General features: G+C 38.8%; 1 protein-coding gene across 3 annotated transcripts in view; it reads left to right on the forward strand.

The window, feature by feature from the left end:
* MGAT4C (MGAT4 family member C) overlaps positions 1 to 19,816 on the forward strand; it is a 160,623-nt gene extending 140,807 nt beyond the window's left edge. For all 3 annotated transcript variants that reach the window (XM_063445162.1, XM_063445161.1, XM_063445163.1), the window contains exons 3-5: positions 11,239 to 11,386; positions 16,906 to 17,050; positions 18,133 to 19,816. In XM_063445162.1, the coding sequence (XP_063301232.1) occupies positions 11,246 to 11,386; positions 16,906 to 17,050; positions 18,133 to 19,289 (1,443 nt within the window). In that variant the 5' untranslated portion in view covers positions 11,239 to 11,245 and the 3' untranslated portion in view covers positions 19,290 to 19,816. The remainder of the gene's footprint in view (positions 1 to 11,238; positions 11,387 to 16,905; positions 17,051 to 18,132) is intronic.
* Positions 19,817 to 21,752: the final 1,936 nt, after the last annotated feature.

The following is a 21,752-nucleotide window of genomic DNA, read 5'->3' on the forward strand; positions in this document are numbered from 1 at the left end:
ACACATTGATGCAGGCAAACATGGCATACCGATGGGGTCACCCATTTAAGTTACTGGTCCACAAGGACAATACCACCTACATCCTCCAAGACACCTATAAGATGGTGATCTTTGCGGCAACACTGGGCATTCACATACCCAAAGCACCAGCCACATCCATAAGCCCATCAACGGGAACCCGACCGACACTGCCACCACTATGGGAGAAGTCTCAGCCACCCCAAAACCGTCCCCATTTCCATGAGCACACCTGAGGCAACACCAACCGAGCACAAAAGTATGCTTGGTAAGTAGATACTATGGTACCATTTTATAAGTAACAGGGTTGTGCCCCAATGGGAGGGGGTGAGGAGGGGGAACCAAGCTGGATGCTCACACTCCGATTACCTTCCACCCCAAAATTGGGGGGAGAACATTCACGAGCATCCCAAAGCTTGCCCCCCATTTTGGAAACGGGCCATATTTACACCACACTCTCTTATGGTATCACAGCTGATAACATATACTGGGGAGGAGAGGCAACAGGAGGTGAGGGGAGAATCTATACACTCAGTAATCCCACCAGCGGAGGAGGGGGAAGGAATATCTAAATTGTGGCGAGAGTAACCTTGCCACTGGCTTTTGGAGGAGCCTTTTTGCCAGCTTTTTACCCTGTGATAAAACTTTATTAAAACCACTGCTTCACTTTTAACAGTAACACTTCGAACTCTCGAAGCAGCACTTCGAACTCCCAAAGCAGTTCGAAGCTGCACTTTGAACTCCTGAACAACCACACGAACCAGAGACCACCCTGGAGCTTGTTAACACCTATTAACAACTTGGAACGTTTCCCACCACAGTGTTCTAATTGTTCGTCTGCTTGGCCGCAATTCCTATGGACAACCACGAGGTGGTGGCCATCTTGTTCGCATGAATGCAGCCAGCGGTGTTTGGGCATGAATCTCATGGAACTAAAATCGGATACAGAAACTCCCGAACACCGCTGGACTTCCATCATCGGCTGCGTTCATTTCTATACAACTTAGAAGGGCACTGTTTGGTGAAATCATTCATCTGGATGAGGGGAACAAGCTCCAAGGTAAGACTATTGACTTTGTTCAGTAGTTTGTTCGTTTTCAAACTACTGAACTAGACCAACCGCAAGCCCTGATTCTCTGGAACTGTTTTGGGCATGGGACCATGCTTGTGTTCGATCAAATAAATGACTTCCAGATCAGGGCTATCAGGGGATGTAACATTTGTGGGGATGTTATGTGTTTTGGGGTACGTTTGGGGTCTTATAGGAATATGTGTTTTTTCTGCCTGGATATAATACAGTATCTGACTCAATTATCTCCCAGGCAGAGGGGAGAGATTGTGTGCTGTGTGTGGGAGTGTCGTGCCTTGAAACCTTATTATTATTGGTCTGTGACGTTGTAAATCAATCTACCATCAGGTCTATGTGGGCGTACCCCTTGCATGGGGATTGTCATGTAAGGCCAAGTGTGGCACCATTAAAATCAGTTCCTCTTCACCCTCAACATAGAGCCTTGTCTCATGTGTGGAGGTAACAGCTATATCCACTCTGGGGATTGCTATACTCATTATCCTCCCCTGGGTTCTAATCACTAGCTCTTATAAGAGCTGTTCCTGCTATACTCTCTGGAGTAGGAGAGGTTTCCCCACTGGAAGCTGGATCCTGGTCTTGGGTTCAGGGTGGGTGGAGGACGGCAAGACAAACTTCAACAACAACCGGGATAGCCCTGACCAAGTCTCCTCAATCTCTGTGCACCAACAAAGAACTACACAAGCCTAGAGTGGGACGCACCTTAGAGCCATCCCAAACTATGACCCACAACATCAGGGACAAGAGTTTCACGAACCATCCAGAACAGGATGAATCCGCACACCCCAACCCACTTAGCCTGGCACAGGTCCTAAGACCAGGCAGTTACTACTATTTGTTTTCTGTTTTTTGTTCTATGTTGTTTTATATTGGTCTCATCAGGTTGCTACATGAAAGACCCTCTCGTTGGTGGGCTGGGGGACTGCACGTTGCTTGGGTATCAGTCTCTCTGCTCCCCCACGCCGCTACAACACACCCACCCATACTACAATGCCTACTAATCTAACATGCATCTCAATCAACTGCAAAGGGATAAATAACCCCTCTAAAAAAAAGACATCAACCTCATGTGTTTGCCATCCATACCAAAGCAACGTTATCCTCCTGCTGGAGACACACTACTCGGATGCACGCCCCTTCCCTCTCCTGAGTCGACACTTTAAAGCCTGCAACCTAGCCAATTCAAACTCAGGCAAACAAAATGGAGTGGCAATCCAGTTAAGGAAATCATGCCCCCTTCAAGTCACCAACACACATAAAGACCCCCACTGACGTTTCATTTCGGTAGCAGGAACTATTGGTCCATCCAAATATGCGATCACGTCCATCTATGCCCCTACAATTCCAGACCCAGAATACTGGATCACTGTAAAAACCCATTTCAGCCTTCACCCCAACTGCTACAAAATCATTGGAGGGGACTTCAATGCTACACTTAACCCAATGATAGATAGACTAAAACAGCTATCCCAGGCCAAAGCATAAACCCAACACTCCAGATCGGACAAACTTGTGGCAGACTTCATATCCCAGACCAAGTTGATAGACATATGGAGAATACACCATCCAAAAACAAAGGATTATACATTCTGCTCACATCCACACTCCACCTATTCCCACATTTTCCTTATCTCCCCATCTCTCCTCCCACTCATGACAGCAACCTCAATTGGCAACATAACGTGGTCTGACCACGCTGACATCTCAATGACATTCCAACCGCCACAAATCTCCAGACCATGGTCCTGGAGACTAAGCCCCATTTTACTCCATGACCCACAAACAATACAACAAATCAAGACTGAACTCACAAACTACCTCACTTCAAACAAGGACTCCAATCACAGGCTGTCCTGTTGGAAGCCCACAAGGCAGTAATCAGAGGTTACCTCATCAACATAGACACTGCACACAAAAGGAAATGCCTCACACACATAGAAACCATTCTCTCAACAATAAAGAAACCTCAAAACCAAACACAAACAAACCCCAACTCCTGACCTTACAATACAACTCCAAAACCAGAAACAAGCCCTCAAGAATGCGATGGCAGCCGATACAGCAAAAGCCCTACAATGGACTAAACAAATGTTCTATGAAACATCCAACAAAGCCGATACACTCCTTGCATGTAGGCTACGCAAGTGCACCCAAGCTAAACACATAACCAACATCCGCACCTATCAGGACACACCATAGATATACACACAAGAATCGCAGAGACATTTCAAAAACACTTCTCTGACTTATATGACCATTTCCCCCAGCAGCAAAACACCAACCTACAAGATCGCATACACTCTCTCCTAGAAAAAACACAACTACCCCTCGCCCCCTTCCCCCCCCCCCGAAAATGCAGTCACACAACTCTCTACATAAATCTCTGAACGGGAGGTGGCTGCCACAATAGGCGCTACAAAACCCAACAAAAGCCCAGGTCCAGATAAATATTCGGGTATTTACTGCAACATTCCAATACATCCTCCTTCCCCACCTAGCACGGCTATACAACTCCCTACTACGGGGGGGATCCACTCCCCAAAGAAATATTACAGGCAAACATATGCCTCCTACCAAAGCTCAATAAACCCCTCATGGACCCGGGACATAATAGTCCCATCTCCCTACTAAACGTAGACGTGAAAATATTTACCAAGATACTCACCAACTGACTCCTGCCATACCACACCAAACTGGTCCACCCAGACCAGGTGGGATTTATCCCCTCACTCCAAGCCAGCAACAACACCAGATGGATGCTGGACCTTATCTGGGTGGCTAACCACAGCTCTATCCCAACCCTACGCCTATCCCTTGATGCCGAGAAGGCATTTGACAGATTACTCTGGCCATTCCTTTTCACTACCCTGGAGAAATTTAGATTCCCTAAACCTTTATCATATATATCATATATCATATATAGGAATTACACTGCCAGCAGAACTGCACCACACTTACTCCTAAACTTTACCCCGATGCTACAACGAGCCACAAAAAATCTTCACAGCTGGAGGGACTAGTCTTTGTTGTGGCTTGGACGCCTAGCCCCAGTAAAGATGAATCTACTGCCACCCTTTCTCTACCTCTTTCAAACCCTCCCCATCTAAATTCCTACCTCGGACTTCAAGTATCTACAGTGAAGCAAACAACAATGTACAGCCCTAACAGAAGAGTAGGACTAGGCCTACCACACTTCCAGCACTATTACCATGCAACACAACTAAACACTGGGTAGAACTAGAACATGATCTTTTTGGCCTTGATTTCCAATCCCTTTACCTTTGGCTGCCCCAAAAATACTGTCCCACACCACCATCCAAATCCACCACTAACCAACTCCATAAGCGTCTGGGACAAACTCACCAGAAAATTCCCTATCATCAATGATCCAACACCAATGACCCCCATACTGCACAACAAAGCATTTCCCCAGGCATGTATCTTAAAGATTTTGTGCACTATGAATATAATGATCTCTACAGGCTCTTCCACTTCTTTTCCGAAGGGAAATTACTCCAATACAATAACCTGCCGCAACAACACTCAACCTACAACACACACAACTTTTTTAGATATATACAGATAAAAAGCTTCCTGGAACTCCCATAAAACACAACTGCAGCCACCGCCAAACTCACAACCTTCGAACGAGCATGAATACACAACCCAAAAGGATAGATCACAAAAGGATAGATCACAGACCATTTCTGGTCCATTTTGGTTTGGATGATATTTAGCCAAACTGAGCTGCCATGAGCAGCAGTCATCATTAAAAAAATAAAATTTTAATTTTAGAAAAAATAATTTGACTGAACCATACTTTTCCACCATACACAAGTCTACCAGGCAGTGCAAAATGACATAACATTTCAGTCTAACAGCCATTATTGTGTATGTCAAAACATTAAAACTTTCTGCACTCAGGTACTCATTGTGTTCAGAAACAAAGCAGTTGTTGGACCATCATGTTCACATCAACGTGTCGACCTCCACCAATGTCTTTGTCTTGTTAAAGACCTTGGTGGAGTTTGAATCATTGAGGTGCACATGAAGATCCAATAAACTGCTTTATTTCTGAACACAATGAGGCTTTTTCCTTGATATGTAACATATGTATGGGTCCTGCTGATCCTGGCTCAGTTAAGCACCCTGTTGTTCTGTGGATGAGTGCCATCCCTCGTCTTTTTTTGTGAATATGTTTCTGCACTGTCTGGGCATTTTACCTGAATACCACTTTCAATTGCCTAAAGATCATGATACCCATTCCTGAATGCAAGTTTTAATGCTAGAGGGGAATTACCAGTTCCCTCTGAGATGGGTCTCCATTCCTATAAATCATTATATCACATGAAATCTCACACAACACAGGTAGTGTAACACACATGAGAAATTAATTTAAATGTTCTCTCCTGTCTACTATCCTACACAATGCCTTCATTGCGAACTCACACTCCCAATAAATCAATCTATCATCTCTCAAGCCCAGTCACTATTTAAAAATAAAGGTTGAATGTGTGCTACATATTATATAAAATATATGTGAATGTAAGTGTTTACAGTATGCTCATAATATGCAAGCACGTCTCTATGGTAACATACTGCAAAAGCTTAGGAAGAAATGTGTATATGATGTTATCAAATTAGATGCATCAATTATAAATACTTATATTGAGCATATAATATAATCCATGAAGCAAAAATGCTGTGTTTTAGCAAAGCTGTTAATACCAGTTTCATATAGAAAGAAAGGTCTAAATTATTCAAATGTTATATTCTTTTTGATTTACAAAATGGGTAAAACTTAATAAGTAAATATTATAATATAATGCTTACTGGACATTATATTGTATTTATGGTAAATACTATACCTGATGTTGACATCTTTTGTTATTTATTTTCCAAATTTTTTGTATTTTTTTTTTCAGTTTTACACAAATGTTATAACCTTCCATTATATCTGTTTCATGTCACTGTCAGTACATCATTCTGGTTTTACCATCCACAGGAGTTTATTCGCCTATCCCTATGGTAATTTAGCCATGTCAAATTTCGAGGCTTAGCAGTAGTTGGCAAATAGTTGAAACAGGTTTAGAAACCAGTCAGAAACTAGTTACTAAGTTGTAGTTAGAGGATGTCATGTAGAATAATGGGTGCCATTAGCCACTAATGAACTCTTGCAGTCTGTAAACAGGTCCTACTCAATAACGGTAACAAGAGGCACTTTAGCGAGTTGTAAGTTACTGTCTGGTAAAACTTAGAGGCAAATGTGGAAATAAGAGCTATGCATGTAAAGTAGAAAACAATAGGACTATGCTATTGTTGTGAAGAAATTAAAGCTGTTGGCGCTATATAAATGGCAATAATAATAAAGCCATTGCTCCGTAAAAGAGCTTTCCCTCACCCATACTTATATCTCCTTTCATCTATATATCTTGCTTTAAACATTATCTTTCCAGCTGCATGTCTGTACATTTCATTTTCTAACAGGTTCCTAGTGTAAGATAAAGGGTGTTCTCTGCTTGTACACAAAAACACTAGATAGAAGATAGCTAAAGAGCACTATATGACAGCCATCAACATCAAGATGACTATCAAGGCCAGTTCAAAGCGGCTGAAAATATCTGATATTAGAAACCTTGTTCAGCTGACTACTTAAAACTTGTTTAATAAATCAGATTTTAAAGAATATGCTAAAGTGAACAGGTGTCTTCAAATTAACATTGATACATATAACACTAGAAAAGAGAGAAGAGAGAACATCTTTCATTCTTCTTCCTTGTCTCCGTGGAGTGACAATGAAAAATTACCTAAGGTGAAGAAAGATGTTCCTTCTCGGGTCTTGCTCTCTTGTGAATGATGGTTTGAGAAATGAGCTAGTTGTAGTTTGAGGTTTCAACACATATTCAAATAGTTAACATGAAATCATAAAATCGTTCCTGTGTATAAAACGTAACTAATACAGAAGTCCATTCTTGCAAGTAAATATTTAGAAGGCATACAGTGGGGGGATGAGAAACATAAATGAGATGATGGGGATTATAGAGAAACAAAGCATGGACAAGGGCTGGTGTTAGGGGAATATCACTATATTTATTATTTTAGTGAGTGCAGCTGAAATAACTGACACCCAGGACTACAACTCCCACCAATATCAGGTAGGATTGGGACAGTGCTGTCAATAATAAATAAACTTAACCCCTACACAACCACACACTAACCATTGGCCCACTACATTAGACTAACACTATATATTAACCTCTACATCACGGCTGCCCAAAAGGTAGATCCCAAGATGTTTTAAGATTACAGCTTCCATGAGGCTTTGTCATTCTAAAAACATGAAAAGCATCATGGAAGTTGTAGTTCAACAACATCTGGAGATCTACCTTTTGGGCACCCCTGCTCTACATGTTTCAAACACCAGCCATAAACGCATGGACTGCCTTAATGTTTACACAAACACTGACCCTAGCCCAGATATATGATATTAAGGATACATAATGGTGATCTGGATATTATGAGATAATAATGTTATCTCTCTCTCCCTCTCCCATGTATATTGTAAACAAGTAGAATGGATTACTTATTGTATTATAAAATAATTGTGAAAACTATTCAGCATAATTATTTTATATGTGTATGCTGCCACCTAGTGACTCTCATACATTTTACTGTTTTAAATGTAAGCTTTCCTAACTGCTGGAAATCGACTAAGTCTTGATTGTATGACAAATACAACATTTGCCAAGATACATCTACGGAGTTAATTTAATCTCGCACATCTGTTTTACTTTATTAATTGATTTTCCACTGTTCTTGTTTCTTGGTATATTTTTTAATGTACATTTCGTAATTTAACTACAATTTCAGTTAATTCAAATATCAGGGACTAACCAACTGCCTTTAAGAATAATGTAGCAGCAAGTATACAGTAGTTTGACACTACCTGGGCTTATGAGAAGGGGAAGGCTGGAATGTTTTGCCTCTCTGTTTCTGCCTCTCTGTTTCATTTGTATATATATATCCTGTAGGTTTTCTTGTAATTGTCTTATTTATTGTTAAATCTCCCGCCTTTTATAATATTGTAAAGCGCTACGGAATCTGTTGACGCTATATAAATGGCAATAATAATAATAATAATAATAATAATAATAAAGATAGATAGATAGAGAGTTTAACTCTGAGACTGATGCCTTGACTTCTTTCGAGTTTTCAAGACTGGGTTATTCATATTAGCATGTATGTAAAGGTATGTATTGGTTTTCATATTTTGCTATAGGCTAAATACAATATTCTCTGAGATATTCCTCCACTAATCAAAACCAATATGAGCATTGTTATCATTTGTTTCTTCCACTCCTCATTTTTTTTTATATAACTATCACTACAATAACCGCAATATTTGTTTTTTGTATTTTTGAGAACATTGTTTGTATAATAAATGAGCTGACCTAGTTTAAGCAAATTCAACTTGACAGTTAAATATATCAGTCGATAAATTAAACAATGACTTATGGAGTCAGTGTTTAAAAATCTCCTATTGGTAGTTTGAACTATTTATCACAAATGCAGTTTTCAGTTCATGTCATAATATGAATAAATTCTATAATTCATTTTTATCATTTTTATTCATATATGTTTTATTTGCCCCAAAAAAGCATTACAATTTTAAACCACTTTCAGTGAGATGAATAGTATTCTAACAACCTTTGAAGGTAGCATATAAACTTGGTCTTATTTACATATTCAAACCTAGACTCCTTACCTAAGATACAACAAATGTATGCAAAACAAAGGTTCTAAGATACAACAAATGTATGCAAAACAAAGGTTCTAGCTATTCCTCAGCCTTTTATTTATGCTGCATTTAACTCCCTTACTTCTGGCAGCAAAAGTGTAGAGTAGCATAAATGCACGACAAATTCACTCAACCATTTCCAACACGAAAGAAAATTCTGCTAAGTAGTGATTGTTCGAAATAAAGTCTTCAATGCAAAGTTGAATTAAATGCTAACTGACCACAGACAACCTGGTTTATAGGCAGTGAAATTGCTTCTATTCACCCTCCTTGTAAACTAACAAATACCCAAGAGAATATGAATTGTACCAGGCTGAGATGGAATCCTATAAAATTCAGTAATGGTCCCTATGGTCACTTAAATACTGGGCTATGATCCCCTTAATATAGAACTAGATAAACTGTGTCCAAAGACTTGCGTTGACCAAGCTTGGGATTGATTAATAGCCTCCAGGATCCACAACCCGCAGGGCAGTTGGGAAGGCACAGTTATCTTATCTTTATATATGACAGGGTCCTCATATCCACTCACCTTTAAAGTAATAGTCAGCTCATGCCCTAAAACAATAAAGAAATGTTGACTATAGTTGAATCCCTCTTTCCTTTGCTTAAAGGAACACTGAAGCATTAGTAATACAAACCTGTATTCCTAATGCTTTAGTGTCTTCATCTCTAATTATAGAGCGCCCCATTTTAATACAATAAAGATTGTATTTACCTTCACTCAGCTCCAGAAAAGGTAAATAAAATCTTTATTTTATTAAAATGTATTGGGAAAAGCGGGTGTCTCCCTTATATTCTCCCAAACATTGAAATGCAATAACCAAGAAACTAAAACAATATTACAATATGACTAACCCAAGGTACCAAGACTAGCCTACGGGAAAATACAGACCATGGGATCAAAATACTATTTTTTGAACTTTTAATATTGAGGTCAAACCACTACACCCTTCTATTAAAAATACAATAAATATCAAATTACACCAGATTTTAGCAAGTATCAATAACCATATACTTGTTAGATATAGTTCTACAATTATGCCAATGCTAATAGTCTTGGAATTTAAAGTTAGGCTATTTATACCCTTTCCCACAATTTGTCCCAAGAAATATGGTTAATCAATGCTATCAAATGATGATCTAAATTAAGTTGTTGTGGTGCCATAAGCCTCTGGAAGCACTCTTACCTCAAGGGGTTAAACTGTTCTTGAATGGTTTAACCCCTAAGTTGCCTCCAGCGCCGATCTCAGCTCCCCCCTTGGCGGCATCTGGTTTCAGAATTTTCACTTACAGGAAGTGCAGAGTACTGCCGCATAGGGGCTTTGCTGATTGGCTGATAGTCAGCTAACGCTCTTAGCCAGTCAGTGACTCACCACTCACTAAATTGTCCTGGAAAGAAACTTAACTTTTCAAAGCAAGCTTAGTGAATGGGGAGAGACACTGAAAGTGTCAGGTGACCGCTCTCAGCCAATCAGAGATGCCCCGGCCCAGCGGCACTCTGCACATCCTTTAAGTGAACATTCTGAAGCCGGACGCCACCGGGCGGGAGAGGGGTGTTGAAACCAGCACTGGAGGCACTTTTCTGTTCAAACCATTAGAAAATGGTTAAACCCCGTGAGGTAGTGGTGTCTCCAGGGGCCTCCTGTCAACATAACAACTTAATTTAGATGAAGTTGTTTGGTGCCTGGAGTGTCCCTTTAAGATAACATTTCATCACATTATCTTGCACTATATTGTGTGTTCACTTTGTGCACTTTGTTATTTGCGCCAAAGACATTTTATATTTTTCTTCTCATGTTTTATTGGTAACTGTAAGAGGTGGTTCTGTCTTCAGGCAGCATTGTTGAACTTTATCAAGGTTAAATTTTGTACTTTGTAAAGTATCTGTATGTTCATTCAAACAATCCAGGTATTGCAGCAACACACATCCTTAAGGAAACACAATTAACTGATCGTTTGGTTCTAAATGATTTACTCCTCTCCCTTGAGTACTTGTGTTAAAATGGAGAATCAGTCACACCATCTTATATCCTGAGTAGAATTGCAATTGTTCTGACACATTCTAAATAATATTCAGCAGTGAACAGCTCAATTTGTTTGGTTCATACACTAAAATTACATAGGGAAATTATTTAAGCTCACCTATAGAAAAGTTTGAAATAAATTGTTTCTGTTATTGTTTAACAATTAGGACTTGGTCCATGAACTAGTTTCTTTGACGAACTGTAGTGGTTGTGGTGCTTAGAATGCCTCTTTATTCTTTTAGATTCTGTAATATTTACTTTATAATACATTTTGTGTGTCGTAATTTTATATTTATTGTCTTTAACAGGAAATATATGTCTTTTGTATTGAAAAACTGCATACAAATATTGGATACAATGAGATGTTTTCGAAAACGTTCAGCAATACCAGTCCTGGGAGCGTTAATTATTTGTCTGCTGTTTCTGAACCTGTACTTTGAAGATGGCTATGTGCTGGTAAGTTTTACATATTTTTAAAACATCATACATTTGTGAAAATGTGATAGTAAACTATTTTGCAATGCTTTGGAAGACTGAAGCTATTACAAAATATGTCAATTGTTTGCCTACCGTAACTATTACACCTGAAAAATAGATTGGAAGAAATACCAAAAGACAATAGCCACTCACGGATATTTAACTTACAATAAAACTGTAAGTGTAGAAATTTCTAAAGTTTGTACATTTTTTTCAATTGAATCAGTAGGGGTTCTAAGGCCCCAGAACCTTAATTGTCTAAACTGACTGGTTACACCTTGATCATAGTCTAGTGAAGACATGACCATGTATAATGATAGGATTATTTATTTGTCTCACATTCCTACGTGCTATATTAGGAAGTCTGTAAATCTGAACTTGTTCTTCAGCAAGACTACAGAGATTTTCACTTTACTATTAGATATCCCAATATCTTATTAGTAGGCAGAGTCACACCTTTGTTGAAGTTCACATTTTTGGCATGAAACAAATAAAGCCAATAAATTACTGAACGAATAACAAGGTATAATTGCTCTGCTACAATAGTGTATCAAATTCCCAACGTTTGACTGTAGATAAGTATATTATAAATGTTGCCATATTGTTCCAATTCAAATACCATTTTAGAGATTGTCATCTGATTTCTCTAAGCTCTATTCTATTCAATTTAACTGCGGTTAAGCCCCAAGGCGGAATTGGTACCACCAACACTGACTGACCCCTTTCAGTTTACCTTACTGAAATGAGTTCTTTTTAGTTATTTTTGGACGTATAATCCGGTTTCTGAACTAAAAGTATTCTGTGAGCTGGGGAAAATTCTAAAGCAAGACTAAAAAGTTTGTTAGGGGGCTACAAGATATGCTTGGAAATTATGAAATTAATAAGTAAAACAGTGGCACACGATATGAAAATAAAAAATTCAATAAAATACCTAAAAAATATTACCACAGGCTGTACAAATCAAGCCTACAATAAAAGACACAAAGATAAGACCATATCTTAGAATTGACCTATATATGGATCCACTCACATGTTGTTGAGCCACTCAGATAGCTGGCTCAGACTTAACAGCTTTTTCAATAGAAGATTGAAGTAGAAATTCTTTTGAGATCAGCTTGGTGCAGCTCCTCACTTGATTCCCAGTGACTTTGGACCTTATAAACTCCAGCATACAAGGTAAGTTCAGGGATAACACTTTTTTCCCAAGTATTTAATATGGAAGCGGGCAGAGAGAAATTGAAATCATCAAAAAAAGGTGCCAAATTGGTAGATCTAAATGCCGGAGGACAGGAACAATAGAAGGACACCGAATACTTTTGAGAAAGTGAACTTTGCCAAAACGCATCAAGTGAGGTGGACTATTTGTTTTTTTATATACGAGATCTAGTGTTTTTAAAGACTTGAAATAAACTGTTATCCCTGAACTTACCTTATATGCTGGAGTTTATAAGGTCCAAAGTCGGTGGAAATCAGGTGGGGAGCTGCACCAATCTGATCTCAAAAGAATATCCACTTCATCCTTCTATTGAACAAGCTGTTAAGTCTGAGCCAGCTATCTGAGTGGCTCAGCACCATGTGAGTGGGACCATATATATATATTATTTATAAGATATATGCTGAACTGTATTACTCTATAGCCTTCTCTTTGTGTCTTTTATTGAAGGCTTGAATTGTACAGCCTGTGGTAAATTGATTATATATTTTTAATGTATTTTATTAAATTTTTTATTTTCATATTGTGTGCTCTTACTGTTTTACTTATTACTTTTCCTCTTTAGTTTGTGTGTTTAGCAGGGGCGGGCTGGGCCGGGGGGCAGGGAGGCAATTGCCCCCCAGGCCGCCCTAAATAATTAGAAAAATGGCCCCTGCAGGGCCGGTCCTGGGCGCTAGGAGGAGGGGTTGCCGCGCGGAGCAGGCTGATAGCCTGTCACAGAGAGCCCAGCAGGTGGCCAGCTGGCCACTTACGGTGCCCCAGTAGCAAGGCAGAGTAGGCACCTGCTTGTCCCAGATGGCAGGTGCCTACTCTGCAGCGATATACCGTCCGGTGTTCACGGAGTAAGGAGGCATACGGCGGCGAGGGAGCTCTGCTGCTGATCTTCCTGCTCCCTCGCGCGCCCTCTCTGGTGATGCCGGGAGCCGGAATATGACGTCATTCCGGCCCCGCATCACTAAACTGCGCGAGGGAGCAGAGAGGAGCAGGAATATCATGGAGGAAGTCACTGGACCCCAGGGAAAGGACCCAGAGGACTCCTAAAGGTAGGAGCAACAAGAAATAAAATAAAGTGTGTGTCTTAAAGTAAGTGTGTGTGTGTGTGTGTCTGGAAGTGTGTGTGTGTCTGGAAGTGTGTGTGTGTGTCAGGAAGTGTGTGTCTGGAAGTGTGTGTGTGTCTGGAAGTGTGTGTGTTTGTGTGTGTGTCTGGAAGTGTGTGTGTGTGGAAGTGTGTGTGTGTCTGGAACTGTGTGTGTGTGTGGAAGTGTGTGTGTGTCTGGAAGTTTGTGTGTGTCTGGAAGTGTGTGTGTGTCTGGAAGTGTGTGTGTGTGTCTGGAAGTGTTTGTGTGTGTCTGTCAGGGCCGTCTTTCCGCATGGGGCCCTACCGCGCTGCCCAGCATATCCGGCCAACAGGGGAGATCCTTTGATCTCCCCTGCCAGCCAACGGAGAGGTGGCCTTGTTTTCTGGCCTTGTGCCGGTGAGAGAGATCTCAATTCAATCGGGGAGAGAGGTAGCTGCCTAGGACCCAGGGCTGCAGGAGAGGCCGACTTGTAAGCAGGCTGTGTGGAGCGTTGCAGAGCATTACCATTGCAATGCTCCATACAGCATTCTGCGCGCAGGAGGACAGGAGACAGCCTGCAGCCAGACAAGCTGCAGGCTGTACAGAATTCACAACTGGACCACCAGGGCTGGCTGTGTCCCAGCCTCTTTCACCAAAGGTAAGAAGAAGGGTGGGGGGCACATATAGATTTTATTTAACGTATAGTAGTATTAAAAAAACAAAAAACATTTTCTACCTGCACCCCTCAAACACACACACAGCACCCAACACACATATAGCACTCCACACACACGCAGCACCCCACTCACATAGCACTCCACACACACACGCAGCACCCCACTCACATAGCACTCCACACACACACACAGAACCCCACACTCACATAGCATTCCACACACACACAGCACCCCACACACACCGCACCCGTACACACAAACACATACACTGCACCCCTCACTGCAGTGTGTGTGTATTCAGCAGTCTGTGTGTGTGTTCAGCCGTCTGTGTATGTATTCAGCCGTCTGTGTGTATGTTTGTATTCAGCGGACTGTGTATGTATTCAGCACTCTCTAGGTGTACTCAGCAGTCTGTGTGTGTGTCTATTCGTCAGTCTGTATGCGTGTATTCATCAGTCGTCGAGTGTATGCATTCAGCAGTCGGTGTGACTGCATTCAGCAGTCCGTGTGTATGTATTGAATGTATGCATTGCATTTGTTGGAGGTACTTCTAAATATAATCTTCGTTATATCTATAATTTACATTTGTATTCCTGTAAGTTGTGTAGGCAGGGCCCCAGTGCACTGCTTTGCCCGGGGGCCCATAATGTTGTTAAGATGGCACTGGTGTCTGTCAGTGTGTGTGTGTGTGTGTCAGCAAGTGTGTCTGTCAAGTAAGTGTCTGTCAGTGAATGTGTGTGTGTGTGTGTGTGTCTGCCTATCAGTGTGTGTGTGTGTGTGTGTGTATGTGTCTGCCTGTCAGTGAGTGTTTGTCAGGGTTTGTGTGTGTATGTTATTGAGAGTGAGTGCCAGTGTGTCTGTCAGCAGGGCCAGCCTTTGAGGTATGCAAGCTGTGGGGTCATGTAGGGCACAATAACAACAGAGGCGCCCGGTGGCCAACACAGCTCACAAGTTTTGGACACCAGCATATTTAATTTAAACGATTCCCTGGTGGTCCATTGGTGCGCACCAGCAGTAGGTGCAGTCAGATCATATCCCTTGTGGTTCCAGTGCTCAGTTAGTGAGTCAGAGCACAGGCTCAGAGATTCTCAGCCTGCGCTCTAACAACATTGAAAGTCGGAGCCACGAAGGAGTGGGTATGGCAAAGAGCTACTAATTAGCATAATATCAATATCCGTTATAAAACCAGGAAAAGGTGGCCATGGATGGTGAGCTGATTCAGGGGTGCAATGGGCCACTTGACTGGACTTGCCCCCCAGGCCTGAGGCTGCCAGCCCTCCCCTGGTGTTTAGGGTGCACACATCGGTGATAGTAGCACCAAATGTTATACCCCTTACTGATTATTTTATATATTTTATATTGAATGCTTAGAAATTGTGATTTCTGCCAAAGTTGAGTTACTAAGTACTTACACTTACAGGGCGCCCAAATATATGAAATATAATAATAAAAAATGTGAAACCCACCCACATAAGATACCGCAACTCCAATTAAAATGTCTTAAATGTCAGGTGAAATGATCCTGAGATCAAGGCCTTGATAGGGTTAATTCCGGTGCTTGGCTATCCCACATATGCAGCAAGTTACACAAAACAAAATGAAGTCCGCACTCAGGAGTAAACCCTAATGATCCACAGAAAAATACACAGAAATAATGAAAAAGTGATATAAAAATTGCAGTGATGTATGGCAGAAAATAGTCATGGCAGCACTCCAAAAAAGCTGAATATAAGAGCAGGAATATTGAGTAATGCAAAGATAAGATAATCACAAGATGACTATACAGATATCCAGGCAAGGGCAACACACTTGCAAAAAATAGGAACACTTAAGGAATGAAATATTAAGTAGTTGTGATGCCTGCTGCAGCCAGATGTGAGGAAGACCACCTACAACGCCACCCACAAAAAGGCAAGAGTGAGTACCCTGGATGCGTTTCGCACTCCCCTGGTGCTTTCTCAACATCCCAAATACATGCACGTCACACAAGTATGGTTTTATTTTTTAATCAGTTAAATTTAGCAAAAAAACAACTGTAAATTCAAATATTTTATTTATTCATTGATGGGGTTTTTATTTCTTTTTGATTAAAAAATCAGAAAATGTTATTTGGTTAGAGGTGCTGGAAATGTTTGCATCCCATTGCATATAAGAAAAAAACATATATTATAGTGTACTCGTGCAGTAGCATATACATCGTCCTCCTTATCCATTCTCTAGTCTTCAGAAATTAAACAAATTTACCATTGAAGTTACAGTTTATTATAATGATAAATGGATAGGTTAAGAATCTACATTTTCAGCTATATTTCCCATGGTGTTCACATGACTAGCGTAGTTCAGAAAAATCTGGGGCGTCAAGGCTAGCCATCGCTGTTGTACTGTAGATGTACTTATATGTGAAAAGTGACCCAGATAGCTTTTATAGACTTTGAAAAAAAATGCTGTCCTATTAACTGTAATGAAAGTAGTTTTTTCTTATATCATTTATACTGGATTGGATTCAACAATCCAGTGCTGATAATTGTTTTGTTTGTGTCATTGATTTAGGAAGAAGATAAACGACTTAGGGACACATCAACATTGCAGTTCAATTCAGATCGATATGTTCCTATAATTAAAGACTTCTCAAATTTCTCATCATCTATAAATATATCTTATCGAATTTTAGCTGGGATGCCATCATCGAGGAAAAGTATGAAATAGTTATTTTGAATTGTGTTTTAATTGTCTTAAGAGTGTGCATAAACATGGTTATTTTAATAAATATATTTAATGATTGCATGGAAAGAATACATAGATTATGATTAAAACTGTTTCAAATATGATTGCTAATGATTGTTTTCTATATATAAAATGTTTATATGTAAGTATTCATTTTCTACTTCTATCATCATGGACCTTCTTTCTGGTCTCTTTTGTCATGTCAAACTTTGGTCCACCAACCAACAACTTTCATCTCCACCGACTTATTATATTGAGCATTATCACCTCCAGCTAATGTATTACTGAAACAATGTGCTAACCTTTGTTTATAACATGCCATTTCCTTAACTTTATTGATGTAAATAAAACTGTTAAAGCCTTCAGTGAAATGAAAATGTATATTAAAAAGGACAAATCTCCCTACTTTGAAAATACTGGACACTAGTTCTCCATAAACTTTATTTCTAATCAGAAGATATGAGATATTACATTGTTACATAGCTGAAAAGAGACTTGTGTCCATCAAGTTCAGCCTTCCTCACATATGTTTTTGCTGTTGACCCAAAAGAAGGCAAAGAACCCAGTCTAAAAAGCTTCCAATTTTGCAACAAACTAGGAAAAAAATCATTCTTGACCCCAAAATGGCAGTCAGATATCTCATTTGATCAATCAGTTATTAGCCCCACTAATTAGAAATTATATTCCTGTATGTTATGTTTTTGGAAGTATTTATCCAATTGCTGTTTGAACATCTGTATGGACTCTGATAAAACCACCTCTTCAGGCAGAAAATTCCACATCCTTACAGTTCCTACTGTAAAAAAAACACTTTTCTTTGCCTTAGATTAATTATCCTTTCTTCCACCCTAAATGTGTGACCTTGTGTCCTGTGTATAGCCCTGAAAAGATTTCCATATCCATTGGATTATTTTTGAAAAGTCTGAATAACGTTAACATTATACTAAAATGTTTGTTATACTATAGTTTTTTAAAGTAATGTAAATATTATTAGTTCTGCGAAGGTAGTAAATATGAATTGTGTATAAATTATTCTTCTTTATCTTGGTGTAGGATATCTAACAATTGGCCTGTCTTCTGTGAAACGAAAAAAAGGAAATTACTTACTTGAAACTATTAAATCTATATTTGAACAGTCAAGCTACGAAGAATTAAAAGAAATAGTGGTAGTAGTTCATCTTGCTGAATTCGATCTTACCTGGGGTGAAACGATAGTCCAAGATATATCACGAAAATTTTCTCATCACATTATTGCTGGAAGACTAATAATTATAAATACTCCAATAGAGTTCTATCCCAACCTAGAAGGTTTAAAAAGAAATTACAATGACCCTGATGACCGTGTGAAATTTAGATCAAAGCAGAATGTTGACTATGCTTTTCTTCTACATTTTTGTGCAAATTTGTCTGATTATTATGTGATGCTTGAGGATGATGTCAGATGTTCTAGGAACTTTTTGGCTGCTATTAAAAAAGTTATAAATTCCCGCAAGGGATCAAATTGGGTCACTATGGAATTTTCAAAACTAGGATATATAGGTAAACTGTATCACTCTCATGATCTACCAAGGCTAGCCAATTTTCTGCTTATGTTTTACCAAGAAATGCCTTGTGATTGGTTATTGATTCATTTTCGAGGGCTTCTGGCTCAAAAAGATGCAATCCGTTTTAAGCCATCTCTATTTCAACACATGGGTTACTATTCATCATATAAAGGGGCTGAAAACAAGTTAAAGGATGATGAATTTGAAGAGGACTCAATTGATGTACCAGACAATCCACCAGTAGTTCTCAGCACAAACATGATTGTATTTGAAAATTATGAGGTTAGTAAAGCATACAGCAGCACTGAAGAATACTTCTGGGCAAAATCCCCATCAAGTGGTGACTTCTATCACATTGTGTTTGAAAAACCAATCAAAATAAGTAAGATCAAAGTTAGCACTGGAACAGAAGATCGTCAAAATGATATCTTGCACCACGGAACACTGGAGGTTGGAGAACGATTAGTTGGTAATAAAAAGGGGAGGAAATGTACAACGTACCTCAGATTAGGGGATTTTAAAAATGGGAATTTTGAAATGGAAGGCATTGATCGCAAAGTTCTCTTTAATATTGATTGCATTCGAATTCTTGCAACAAAAAATCAAGTTGAATGGTTAATTATAAAAAGTATAAGCATTTGGACTGCCGAGCCGACAACTCAATAGGAAATTTGCCTTCCGTAGAACAAAAGACAATATCAGTTGATTGCCAACTGACATAGCTCTGTTTTGAACTATACTTTTGCTAACAAGGAAAATCAGAACGAAAAAGTACATGAAAAAATGCTATTTATATTTTACTATTTATGTCTGGCAATATTATACTCTATCTGTGTTTTTGAATGTTCTCTATTTTATACAAACACAAAAAAATATCTTCCATATTACAAACACATACTTTATAGTTAGTGTACTGTTTATTTTATAGACTTGTATACTAGAAACAAGTTATGACATTAGTACATTTTGAAAGTACATATTTTTAGTGTGAAAGACTTTTTACTTTCTATTCATATATTTCCCTTCATATTCTTTCTTTGCCTCCTACTACCTCTTTGTCATTTGATAAATGTGTGCAATTCTGTCATTTTAGTTTACTGTACAAGCAAAGCAGAATTTAACACTGTGAGAAAACACTGTGGCTAGGAATAAATGTTATTTTAGAGCTTAACATTTTATCATACACTGCTTGTTTCACTTAAGCTCATGGAAGTTGCCTGGGTGCATATAACAGGCCCCTTAACCCTGGAAAGGTAATTATTGCAATTTTTAATTAACTGCAATAATTACCTTTATGGGTAAACTCCACCTCTAGTGGCTGTCTATGGGGGAAATACTAATGCGATCATAGCCATTGCCATGCATTCACATTAGGTCTCCCGAGCCGGCTGGCGTTGGCGAAAGAGAAGCAAAGGTGGACCCTGAGCCAGTAATGAGGGACATCGGTGCTGCAACAAGGTAAGTGACAGAAGGGGTTTTTAACCCCTTCTGCATCACGGGGGATGGGGGGGAGGGGAAGAGTTGATCAACATAGGGAGCTATAGTGCCGGGAAAACAATTTTGATTTAACAAACATATAATTCAGGCTTAATATTTTATTTTTGGGTTTATGCACTAAACAGGACATTGTGATGAGTTGACAACCAATTGATTTAGAACAAAAATACAAGTTGAGAAATAAACTTCTAATGGGGAAGCCAGAGTTCACACACCACAAGTAGTTGTTTAGTGAACATATGCCTCACTGTTTAGCGCTGAACAGCTTTTTTTTTCATAAATTCGATTTTTGTTGTTTTTATTAGATGTCCACATTTTTTTTAAAAAACACAATTTACTTAAAAAAAAACAACAGTAGAATCTGTTGCAATCTGAACGATAAACTTACACAGCATTGTACAATATTAAAAAAGTATAACTTTCTTTGTATATTTCATGTGTTTTTGTTTGTTTATTCAGCTAGACATATTGTTTGGATTCATGTTTTGTACACTGTTTGCAGACATTATCTGCACCAATCATATTTTGCATTGCATAAGAAGCACAATGTTGGGGTCTGTATACATAGCTAAAGGGAGTAAATATGTTAATTCATATTGTACTGTTTTGTAAAAAAATACTGTGATTTGTTTAATAGAATTTAGCTTATTACACTGTCATAGCTGTATGAGTGTAGATACTATAATAATTTTAAGCTGCTGGACCTCCAATTGATTTATTATGGCAATTAAAAATGCATTCCTAGAGGTTGAACACAAAACCAAATGAAGGAATAAAATAATGCATTTTTTTTTTCCCCAAGACTCAATTAAAATATACGTTTGGTATCTATATATTGCCATTTTTTTTTTTTACATTATATTACTCAATAGACCAGCAAAGACAATATCATTTAAATGCAGTTTTATATGTGTTCGTTTATAATACAAAGTATTGTGTTTCCAGTAGGCAATTTATTAGTTAGAAGAAAAACCAAAGGTAAATGAAACAAGCAAAAAAAATGTTACCTGATACTAGAAGATTTCTATTACAGAGTTCTTTTGTTCCAGGTTAAAATGGTTTACATTGCAATGAAGCTACACAGTATTAAATACATTTTGCTGACTGAATAATGTTAAAATACTATATTAAATATGTTCTCTTTGGTTTGGTAAAAAATATATATATATATATATATATATATAAAGGACTTGGCAAAATGTAAATAAAATATCAAGGTTTTTCTTTTTTTATAAAAGTGATTTTTTTTTGTTCTACAGCTTAACATACGCGCTGTGCTACCACACAAGGTGTACTCATTAAAAAAATGTATTAAATAAATATAGAACTATGCTTTGTAAAATTGTATTACTATGGCATCCCAGGAAGCAAATTACAAATAGTAGACTTGAATTGTGGCCTTATTATAAAGAACCGGAACTCAAGGACGTGAAATCAACTGAGTTTTGTTTAACCTTTGAAAATTAATAATGTGAGGTGCTGGGTTTAATTTTTCCAAGTATTCTCCAATTGTCTGTTGTCTTGCAAAAATTAATATGATCTCTCCCTTATAGCCTGAAGTCTTCAACTCGCAGTCCACTTAGCCTACCAGTCGAATGTCTCACCAGTCTACCTAACCTATGACCCAATCAA

Source organism: Pelobates fuscus, chromosome 3, assembly GCF_036172605.1.
Source record: "Pelobates fuscus isolate aPelFus1 chromosome 3, aPelFus1.pri, whole genome shotgun sequence".
NCBI lineage: Eukaryota > Metazoa > Chordata > Amphibia > Anura > Pelobatidae > Pelobates > Pelobates fuscus.